This window comes from Xenopus laevis, chromosome 7L (assembly GCF_017654675.1).
Source record: "Xenopus laevis strain J_2021 chromosome 7L, Xenopus_laevis_v10.1, whole genome shotgun sequence".
In the NCBI taxonomy this organism is placed as follows: Eukaryota; Metazoa; Chordata; class Amphibia; order Anura; family Pipidae; genus Xenopus; species Xenopus laevis.
The window spans coordinates 130,033,612-130,045,000 of NC_054383.1; the positions used below are offsets into that span (position 1 = coordinate 130,033,612).

The following is an 11,389-nucleotide window of genomic DNA, read 5'->3' on the forward strand; positions in this document are numbered from 1 at the left end:
AAACTAACAACAACAATAAGGGGCCCATTCTATAAGTTCGAGTGAAGGAATAGAAGAAAAAAAAAAATCGAATTTCGAACTGTTTTTTTGGCTACTTCGACCATCGAATGGGCTACTTCGACCTACGACTTCGACTTCAAATCGAACAATTCGAACTTAAAATCTTTCGACTATTCGACCATTCGATAGTCGAAGTACTGTCTCTTTAAGAAAAAACTTCGACCCCCTTAGTTCGCCACCTTAAAGCTACCGAGCTCAATGTTAGCCTACGGGGAAGGTCCCCATAGGCTTGCCTAACTTTTTTTGGTCGAAGGATAATCCTTCGATCGTTGGATTAAAGTCCTTCGAATCGTTCGATTCGAAGGATTTAATCGTTCAATCGAACGATTATTCCTTCGATCGTTCGATCAAAGTATTTGCGCAAAATCCTTCAACTTCAATATTCGAAGTCGAAGGATTTTCATTCCCCAGTCGAATATCGAGGGTTAATTAACCCTCGGTATTCGACCCTTGATGAATTTGCCCCTTAATGTGTAGCCTTACAGAGCATTTGTTTTTAGATGGGATCAGTGTCCCCCATTTGCAAGCAGGAAAGAATCAGAAGAAAATGAAATATAATTAAAAAACTATAAAAAAAATGAATTGAGACCAATTGAAAAGTTGCTTAGAAATGGCCACTCTATAACTATATTAATAGTAGTTTTAAATGTAAACCACCCATTTAACATCTATGGCCGCCTTAAGCATTCTCCCCAGTTATTATATCAGTATAAGATGCAATTTTAATTTTTTATGACAGCCATACTTTGTCACCAGTGTGACAGATAAAGTTCAAGCCTCAGTGTGACAATGTGGGCAGGAAGGGGATATTACAGTTGTGTTTTAATTACATGGGCAGAAGTTTTCCACTGCCCATAGAAACCATTCAGCTTTTGCTGCTCTAGCACAGTTGGAATCAAGAAAACAAAGTGTTATTTAGTTGCTATGTGTTACTGGGTGGGTGGAACCCTCTGCCCATGTTGCTGCACAACTCTCATAGTAATTGCATAAAATAAGCTGTTATATATAAGAGAAACCACAGGTAGAGACAAATCGCTGACTGTAGACAGAGTCCTAATAGCTCCACCTTTGTAAGGGCTTAAAGAATTACAGAGTCCCCTCTATCTCCAGTACTGACAATCATGGTGTGGTCTTGCAGTCTCAACCTACTTCTGCTGGCGGGATTTCTGCCCAAAGGTAAGTGATCAGCTGCCCACACAACTAGAATGAGTTTATTTTTATTTTTGATGAAGTTTAAAATGTGAGTTTTAGGAGGCACGCTTATTTGTCACTCTTCCTGTAGAGTTTTGTGTTTGTTTTTCTCTCTCCTTTTTTGTAGATATCAGTTCTGAAATATTTATTCCCCAGTTTCTTGGGCAATTGATTCATCTAGTGGCAAATTAATTGAAGCAGCTTGGTAGGATCCTGGAAAAAATGTTCCAGATTAGACTACTCTACTGGAGAATTACACGCAAGATCTAATCTAAATGATACTGTAGGCTGCATAGATTAGAAGGGAACCTTGGAATTAACAATTTGTTTGTGTCTTGTTATTGTTGGTGTAAAGTGCAGCGATTCCCACTATCCCACTGAAAAAAATCGACACCACTGCTTACACTTAGGGGCAGATGTATGAAGGGTCGAATATCGAGGGTTAATTAACCCTCGATATTCGACTAGGAACTAAAATCGTTCGACTTCGAATATCGAAGTCGAACGATTTAGCGCAAATCCTACGATCGAACGATCGAAGGATTATTCGTTTGATCGAACGATTAAATCCTTCGAATCGAACGATTCGAAGGATTTTAATCCAACGATCGAAGGATTATCCTTCGATCAAAAAAACTCAGGCAAGCCTATGGGGACCTTCCCCATAGGCTAACATTGAGTTCGGTAGCTTTTAGCTGCCGAACTAGGGGGTCGAAGTTTTTCTTAAAGAGACAGTACTTCGACTATCGACTGTCGAACGATTTTTAGTTCGAATCGTTTGATTCGTAGTCGAAGGTCGAAGTAGCCCATTCGATGGTCGAAGTAGCCCAAAAAACACTTCGAAATTCGAAGTTTTTTTAATTCGAATCCTTCACTCGAGCTTTGTAAATGTGCCCCTTAATTCTCCAGAGCACATACTTATCGGAACCTGCATTGGTGCATTTCATGCAAGTTATAGTGCAGAATATTTAATGATGCTGCATTGTGAGCAAAAATATGCAGATTTACATTTCAAATTTATTTTGAAAACCAAATTTCTAATTTATTTGCAATACATTGCAAATTTAGTTCTTTGCATGAATCTCTGATTTGGTAAATGAGCCCTAGTATCCCTCGATCATCCATGTTTAATCATATATGGTTCACGGTTTAATGTCCATGTATTTATGTGGCAGTGTTTTATGTTAGAGAACTCTTGGCATACAGTTTTTTAGTGGTAGATTTGCAACACACATATTACTTTGAACTTTAACCAAAAAGCTGTATCTTGGTCTCATCTGACCACAAAACATTTAACTGCATTTCAGTTGGGCAAAATTTAGATGTTTTCAAATGTTCTTATTGAGAAAGGGCTTGTACCACCCTCCCATACAGCCAGTGTTATTTAGAGCTCTTAATGTGGGTGACCCATGCGGATTAATATCCCTCTTATTTCCCTTTTATCTAATGTATACGATCAGTATGAAACTGAAGATCACTAAGGGGGTTATTTATTAAACTCCGAATGCAGAAATCACGAAAAATTCTTGATTTTTTTTATAAAATCTGACTCTTGAAAAATCCCAAATTTTTTGGAATTTTTTAAACCCCGAGGATGGATAAGTCTGAATCTGAAAATCCAGCATCTCAGACCTGTCGAGGTTGCATATAAGTCAATGGGAGAAGTCCCAATGATTTTTTGATGTGCGCTGGGTTTCGGTCAATACCCCGTAGATTTCAGAGTTTTCGGGTGAAAAAGTCCAAAAAAATCAGTGAAAATCAGTTTTTTTCCCACAAAGCAAATTTTCGGGAACATGTAATAATAAATAAGAGCAAAAAAACTGAGCGGATTTGATCTGAGTTTGTAGCAGAAAATATTGAGATAAATTCAGACTTTGATAAAGTATATGACAAATGTAGTTTGTTTGTTTTTTAGTGGGCAGAATGCCACCTTTTTGATAATGTAATAAAAGAAGATAAAGAGAAAACATCTGCACAATGTAAATTATTTTGCAGCAATAAATAAACCTTTATGTTCCCTGTTTAATAAATGTTGAAGAGTATTCCAAGCATTTATCATTTTTAAAAATATGTTTATATTATTTCTCTAAGGGGGGTTATTTATCAAAGGCCGAATTTATCTCAATATTTTCTGCTACAAACTCCCATCAAATCCGCTCAGGTTTGTAACGCTTATTTATTATTACATTTTCCCAAAAATGTGCTGTGTGGGGAAAAAATCAGATTTTCACGAATTTTTCTGACCTTTTCATCCAAATTTCGCCAGAAAACTTTGGGGTATTACCCGAAACCCAGCGCACATCAAAAAATCATTGGGACTTCTCCCATTGACTTATATGCAATCGATGCCGGATTTTCAGATTCGGACTTATCCGTCCTCAGGGTTTAATAAATTCTGAAAAATTTGTGATTTATTAAAAGTCCGATTTTATAAAAAAAATCACGAGTTTTTTATGATTTTTGCATTTTGAGTTTAGTAAATAACCCCCTAAAACTCAAAGAGGCCCATTTGTCAAAGTCTGAATTTATCTCAATAATTTCTGAAAATTACTCATATGAATTTTTTGAATTTTCCACCCCTGAAAACTCAATATTTTTCTGATTTTTGCCTAAATACCACAAAATCTTCGGATTATTGCACGAAACCCAGTGCAGATCAAGATATCTTTGGGACTTCTCCCATTGACTTATATGCAACCTCGGCAGGTCTGAGATGCCGGATTTTTAGATTCAGACTTTTTCCATCAACGGGGGTATAATAAATCCCCAAACATTTGTGTTCTTTTTTTCCACTAAAAATTCTGATTTTATAGCACAAATTCTTCAGGTTTTTGGCATTCGGTGTACAATAACTAACCCCCTAAATATTTGAGATTTATTAAGTATAAAAACTACAAAAAACTCTAGTACAAAACAGCTCCCTGTAAAAGCAATCGAGGTCCCATAGAAGTTATTGGGAGCTGCGCTGATCCTATTGAAAAATCTTTTAGCCATTCAGACTTTTAGATGTTTTTGGATTATTTTTCTCTTGTAATTGTCCAAAAAATTTAAACATTTGAGGTTTTAGAGATATTCATATTTTTTTCAATCGTTCAGCACTTTTTCCATTCACACTTTTTATATTCAGATCTTTGAATAACTTTCATGGCATTTGTGGGTTTCGAGAAATTGAGTTTAATAGTGGTTTCAAAAAGCTCTTATACTATTAGTACAGGTATGGGATTCATTATCTGGAAACCCGGTATCCAGAAAGCTTTGAATTATGGAAAAGCCGTCTCCCATAGACTCCAGTTTACCCAAATAATTAAAATTGATTTCCGTTTTCTCTGAAATAATAAAACAGTAGCTTGTACTTGATCCCAACTAAGATATAATTAATCTGTATTGGAAGCAAAACCAGCCTATTGGGTTTATTTAATGTGTAAATGATTCTCTAGTAGACTTAAAGTATGAAGATCCAAAATACAGATAACCCCAGGTCCTGAATATTCTGGATAACAGGACCCATACCTGTAGTTTTAGCTCAGAGCTCTTTCCATTTGGGAAATGGTAGAACTTTTCTTTTGGTCTTAGATAGTAGATGGCTTCAGGAAATAGGACATATTGGAAAGCCCTTTAGGAAATACCTTTTTTTTTAATAGTTGTTTATTCACACTTTTGCTTTTTTGTAGCATTTATGGAGCCTCATGCACCAGGACGAAAAAGTGAGTCCTCCCTAACAGATAATTTATCTATCCTTAAATAATCCTGTTAGTAGGTATTGCTCTTTCTGTTACAACAACTAGGGGCAAATTTATCAAGGGTCGAATTTCGAGTTCATGGGAGTTGTTTTAAATTCATTAAAGCAAAAAATATAATTTTTTGTACTTGGGTGAACAGGATCGAATTCAAAACAAAAAAACTAGATTTTCAGAAAGGCAGCAAACAACTCCAAATTGATCCCAGAACGTCCCCTATCAGCTAAAACAGCAATTCGGCGGGTTTAAGATGGTGAATAGTTGAATTTGAATTCTTAAAGGGTCAGTGTATGGTAAATTTCGAAAATCTAATTTGAATTGAAAAAAAAATACTTGACTCGAATTTTCACAATTCCCTAGTCAAATTGAACAGTTTTGGCCATAAAAAAACTTGAACTCGAAATTTGACTGCAATTTATTAAAAAAAATATAATTTTTTGTACTCGGGTGAACAGGATCGACCCGCAAACTCGAATCAATTCAAAAGGTAAAATCTAGATTTTCAGAAAGGCAGCAAACAACTCCAAATTGATCCCAGAATGTCCCCTATAAGCTAAAACAGCAATTCGGCAGGTTTAAGATGAATAGTCGAATTTGAATTCTTAAAGGGTCACTGTATGATAAATTTCAAAAATCTAATTTAAATTTAAAAAAAAACTTGACTCGAATTTTCACAATTCCCTAGTCGAATTGAACAGTTTTGGCCATAAAAAACTTGAAAATTTTAATTTGAAATTCAAAAATTTGAATTTTTACTTCGACCCTTGATAAATCTGCCCCCTAATGTTTTAGGAGACTGAAATTCTACATCTTACATATTATTGCGAAGAGTAACAAATATATCAGTTGTTTCAGCTGATGGATAGGTAACCTGCCACCTTCAGTAAACCACTGATAGCTAAGTTTGCCCATGGATGAAGTTTATGGAGAGAAATAAATTAGCACTTTTGAAGTAAGCTATTGTCAGTCTTCGCTCATTAGAAAATTTGAAAAAAGACATAGAAGTTCAACCTTTTAACTCTATTTTAACCTGCCTAACTGCTAGTTGATCCAGAGGAAGTCAAAAAATCCCATTTGAAGCCTCTCCAATTTGCCTTAGAAGGGAAACAATTCCTTCCTGACTCTCCACCAAGTTCCACATCTCCAACTGTCTTGCATCTTGCTTTGAATTCAAAAACACTTTGGTTGAGGTGCCAAATTATCAATACAGCACCGTATCTATTTTCCTTTTCCAGCTGATGCAGATTTACATGTCTTACAATCACCCCCATCTCTTGTGCTGACTAAGGGGGACCAAGCTATTCTAAACTGTTCCTTCCCAGCTGGAGACCCTAATGGAAAAGGTGCAGTCTCCTGGAACAGGTTCAGTTTGGAAGAAGACAGAAGCTCTGGCCGAGCTATATCTCTTGGAGGACACTTTTCCCTGGCTTATCCTAGGACTTCGCTGGGCAAAGGGGATGGTTCCTTAATCATCAGTAATATAAGCTGGGAAGATGCTGGTATCTATGTCTGCAAGGTCTGGTTATGGGGAAAGGAAGAGAAAGAAGGTAATGGAACCCGGCTCGTTGTTTATGGTAAGGATGGTAACATTGGTTCCACAATTGAGCCCTTGATAGAAAGCTTAGCAGATCTAGCCTTTATCATTGCACCAGTAGAAAGCATGGAATATATTGACTCTCACTCATGTTTCCAGAAAACCTTAATAGTAGAGGTGTTGGACAGATTTTCAAGAGAGAGAAAGAATGGAAAACATAGCCTAACAACCAATAGGGCTTGGCCAGTAAAAGAATTTGAACTACAACAATTTATGAAGCATCAACATTCAGTAGCGATTAGTAGCACTGTACCTAAGGGTTCATAACAACCGATATACGGATCTTGATAAGAGGGACGCCATAAATCCACTCTAGTATAGGTATTCCCCTAAACTGAACACATTTCAGCAGGAACTACCCTGTAAGTTTGTTTATAGAGATAGGAAATATTTCTAGAAAATAGAAATACCATGTAGAGCTGCAAACAACAACTTCTTTGTTTGTTTACCAATTAACTGTATTCCTCTCTTGCAGATATATGTGTTAAAGTTGTATACACTGTCAGTGTACCTCTGTTTTTGTAGGACATCCAAACCAGCCAGAGATTTACCTCCAGGTCCAAGGACAGAAAGAAGGAACCATAGTTTTGGCATGTAGGACATTTGGTTTTCACCCAGCTCCGGTTAACTTCAGCTGGCATAGTTCAGATCTATCGATAACAGCTCTTGGACCAGCAGAGCTTTGGAAATCGGAATCTGGAGACTTTCAGTCCATCCATTATGTGGCCATACCCTGTAGCTCCACATGGAAGACCTTCACTTGCTCTGTTAGACATGTTTCCTTGGTGGAGCCGCTGAGCAGTAACTACACATACGGTGAGCTTGATGGGAATTTTCCTCTTTAACAAATTAAGAGCTGAATCTTTTGCCTTTTTTACTTGGAAAATAGTTCAAAACCCTATACCCAATTGCCGAGGATGCTGTAAATGGACAGAAGGTGTAGCCCATCGAGTCTACTCATGTATTATATGCTGGTTGCTAAATATAACAGCAAGAGAATTATAATTGTCTTCTTTACTATGTGCGGTCTTAAAGGGTTACAATATTAATTATGCTTAGAATACTATGTACTTTGTGCATCTGTCTGTGGGAGGTGAAAGGTTTTATAGTAAAAAAGTGGTACAGTCTAGAAACTAGATTAGGTAGATTATTGTTGAGAGTATGTGTATAAACTGCCATAAAGCAAAGATAACCGGGAATGTATAATTCATGGACTTTCATGGAACAGCTAGGGGGTTAGAGTTTTTGATACCTCAAATTAGCTAGAATGAACTCACAACTCGATTCTGCAAGTTGTGAAACCCAATTGATTGACCCAAACTCTACTTGATTGAGTTTTTTGGCAGGAAAAAACTCTAATCGCTCAAATTGATCGAGTTTAGAGGCAAAACCCTCCGAAAAAAGCTCAAACATCATGAAGACTATTAACATCTTCAAATGGTTCAAGGGACCTCTGCCATTGACTCTTACATGACCTCGACAGGTTTTAGAGGAGTATTTTGGGATTTGAGCTATTTCCAGGGTCAGGGTATAATAAATCTTAAAAAATTAGAGGTTTTTTTTTTTTAAAAAACTAGAAAAAGATTTTGTTTTTTTTGTTAACCTGAAAATGTGAGTTTTGACCAAAAAAATCAACTTGAAAACTCGAATTTTCATGGAAAACACAACTCGACCCTTAATAAATAACCCCCTTAATCTCAGAAAATGAAAACCATTCTTATTGAATTAAATAACCTTTCACATAAGCAAAATTGGCAGTTCATCACTTGTTAGTAGGGATTCACAGAATCCACTATTTTGGATTTGGCCGAACCCCCGAATCCTTCTCGAAAGATTCGGCCAAATAACAAACTGAATCCTAATTTGCATATGCAAATTAGGGGTGGGAAGGTGAGAACGTTTTTTACTTCCTTGTTTTGTGACAAAAAGTCACGCGATTTCCCTTCCTGCCCCTAATTTGCATATGCAAATTCCGAATCGGTTCTGCCGGGTAGAAGGATTCATTCGAATCCTGCTGAAAAAAAGGCTGAATCCTGGCCGAATCCCGAACCGAATCCTGGATTCGGTGCATCTCTACTTTTGAGAAATGTGTTTTTCTGTGTTTTAAATTTACCCAGCAACTCTGGGAAGAAGATTTGTTAATAATTATATGCAGCCATTTAATTAAATCCTTATTATTTTATTGGCAGATCCTGGGGAACACGGGCTGTCAGGGAACCAGCTTATGGAATATCTCAATATCATTAAAATTTGCCTTGTTTTGGGCCTGCTAATGAGCATCACACTAACAGGTAGGGTAACAAGAATTTTATTTTATCCTTCCATGAATTCCCCATATAGAGTATTCATAATTCAGATTTGTGCTCACATATTAAGCTGTGTGCTTGCATTTATTGTTAGGAGCTGCCATGTTGGTTATCTATACTGAAGCATTTGCTATAGCTATAAATAGAGCAAACAATAGTCTTATGATACTCTATAAAACAATCAATGATCTTAGAACTAACTGCTTGTGCCGTGTTGAGCAAAATTAAATTTTCCAGGAATGAAGGCAGATTTCTGTAAAAGGATGGTTCTCTCTATATACAATAATCTAGTGTATATCCCCTTATACTCTATTCAGCCCTGAAAGGAAAATGAATTAGGAGTGCATTAAAACTAGGATTTGGACATCCCAACCCCCACCTATGATATTTCCATCCACCAATATTTTATTAAAGGGAATGCATTTTGCTTTATAATCAGTGGGAATTGTGTTGCTTATGGAATACTATTGAATCCCCAAGTACTACCCTCTGTATAAACCAAAGCAATTAACCCTGTTCTCTGTGCTTAATGTTCTTTATTTTTTAGTGAATACATAATAGCATACTGTTACTCTTGTTTTTTGGTAATAATCAATCTTTTTTCATTTTTCTAGTTGGCAAGAGGTGTAAAAAAAGGAAATAGATGGACATTTAGGTAAGGCTGTGATCATACCAATATAAAGTGTCCCCAATCCACCAAAACACTCCCATTTAGAGGAGGTCCTGCCTTCCATCTGGGCCATTGAGAAGACTGCTGCCCATCACCCCCTAATGGTGGCCCTATACATTGGAATTAAAAAATTAAAAAATGGGAGGAGGGATCCTTTATTAGGGGCAATTATATTTTTATATGGGTAATTAAATATATTAACTGGACTGAAAGTTATTTGCTATTGAAAGCTGTTTACATCATCTGTACTCTTGACTTTGACTCCTGAAACCATGTTGCAAGCCCCAGAGGATTAACAGACCTGGCAGAGATATGACTCCCTTTACTCTGTTTTAGGAATTAAATGAATGTATTGTGAAAAGCCGCGTAAAGGATAACTAACTAGTAGGATAGAAAAGTTGTACATTATGTTTTGTGCTTCTGTACCAGCCCAAGGCAACCACAGCCCTTTAGCAGTAAAGATCTGTGTCTCCAAAGATGCCCCAGTAGCTCCCCATCTTCTTTTCTGCTGATTCACTGCACATGCTCTGTGCTGCTGTCACTTACTGAGCCTAGGGACCCACTCACAATATACAGTACACATAGAATAGAATTGTCACAATATAAGGCTGATTGGTAATTAATACAGGTAATTACTACATGGCAGCACAGAAACCAATACAATTAGCATCAGAATTTAATAATCAGCAAACCTGTAGCATCAGCTTATATTACAGGGGAAGCTCATTTTCTGCTGGATAATTAGTGACGAGCCCTAAGCTTAGCTTCTCAACAGCCAATCAGAGCCCACTGAGCATGTGAGTGTCACAGACACTTTCCAAGATGGTGACCCCCTGTGACAAGTTTGAAGTCCTGGATCATTGCTGCTATCGACAAGAGGAAACTTCAGGCTGGTGCAATAAGTTCAGTATATAAAATATGGCATTTTTAGCCTTATTTACTTTTAGGGTTTAGTTCTCCTTTAAAGCCACATTGACCACATGGAATCAGATGAATTCCTACTAAGTTTCTTAGGAAGAATAGCACTAAATGAGTTTAATATATGAAACAACATAAAATCATGAGATTATTATTACCTTATACATTATTATTATCCCTCTAGTTTCCAGATTGCACCTAAAATGGGCCATGAGTTGTGCCTTTTCTACTCTACCGACCCAGCAGGACTTCTTGGATTTATTACACGGAACTGGATACTTGAACATGTTTGCCCACTTAAAATTAAAGGCAACATTCATTATGGAGCTGACATTCACATCGGTATTGGGAGCCTTTTTTCTCTGACATGTTTTCTTTATTCAAATTTTTAGAAGTTGCCATTCTTGTTGGTTGTCTACAGCAGAATTCCAATTTTACTTTTGTGTCAAAACAGCTTGAATTTTAGGAAAACATAAAATCTATGAAAGAAACAATACAGTTTGCTTGCGTGGGACCAGGAAAAAAACAACAACAATTCCAGAATGGAATGGAATGAATAATGAAGGTTTTACTGTAATTGGGTGATGAAATAGTTTCATAATGAAAACTGGGTTAACAACAAGGTTAAAGGGATACTGTCATGGGAAAAATGTTTTTTTTTTCAAAAAATATCAGTTAGTAGCGCTGTTCCAGCAGATTTCCACTGAAATCCGTTTCTCAAAAGAGCAAACAGATTTTTTATATTTAATTCTGAAATCTGACATGGGGCTAGACATATTGTCAGTTTCCCAGCTGCCCCCAGTCATGTGACTTGTGCTCTGATAAACTTCAGTCACTCTTTACTTCTGTACTGCAAGTTGGAGTGATATCACCCCCCTCCCCTTCCCCCCCAGCAACCTAACAACAGAACAAT

The 11,389-nt window shown here is 36.8% G+C and overlaps 1 protein-coding gene across 1 annotated transcript; it reads left to right on the plus strand.

The window, feature by feature from the left end:
• Positions 1 to 655: 655 nt before the first annotated feature.
• Positions 656 to 11,225, plus strand: LOC108696830 (tapasin-related protein). The gene is made up of 7 exons (XM_041569725.1): positions 656 to 1,236; positions 4,923 to 4,955; positions 6,224 to 6,562; positions 7,108 to 7,398; positions 8,772 to 8,873; positions 9,503 to 9,543; positions 10,661 to 11,225. The coding sequence occupies exons 1-6, from the start codon at positions 1,182 to 1,184 to the stop codon at positions 9,529 to 9,531; spliced, it is 849 nt and encodes a 282-aa protein (XP_041425659.1). The 5' UTR covers positions 656 to 1,181; the 3' UTR covers positions 9,532 to 9,543; positions 10,661 to 11,225.
• Positions 11,226 to 11,389: the final 164 nt, after the last annotated feature.

Bases quoted from the DNA above. Each gene is read 5' to 3' on its own strand.
- LOC108696830 (XM_041569725.1), top strand. From the start codon at position 1,182: ATGGTGTGGTCTTGCAGTCTCAACCTACTTCTGCTGGCGGGATTTCTG. The intron at 4,956-6,223 runs GTGAGTCCTCCC...TTCCTTTTCCAG, and splicing joins TCATGCACCAGGACGAAAAA to CTGATGCAGATTTACATGTC. The intron at 7,399-8,771 runs GTGAGCTTGATG...TTTTATTGGCAG, and splicing joins GAGCAGTAACTACACATACG to ATCCTGGGGAACACGGGCTG.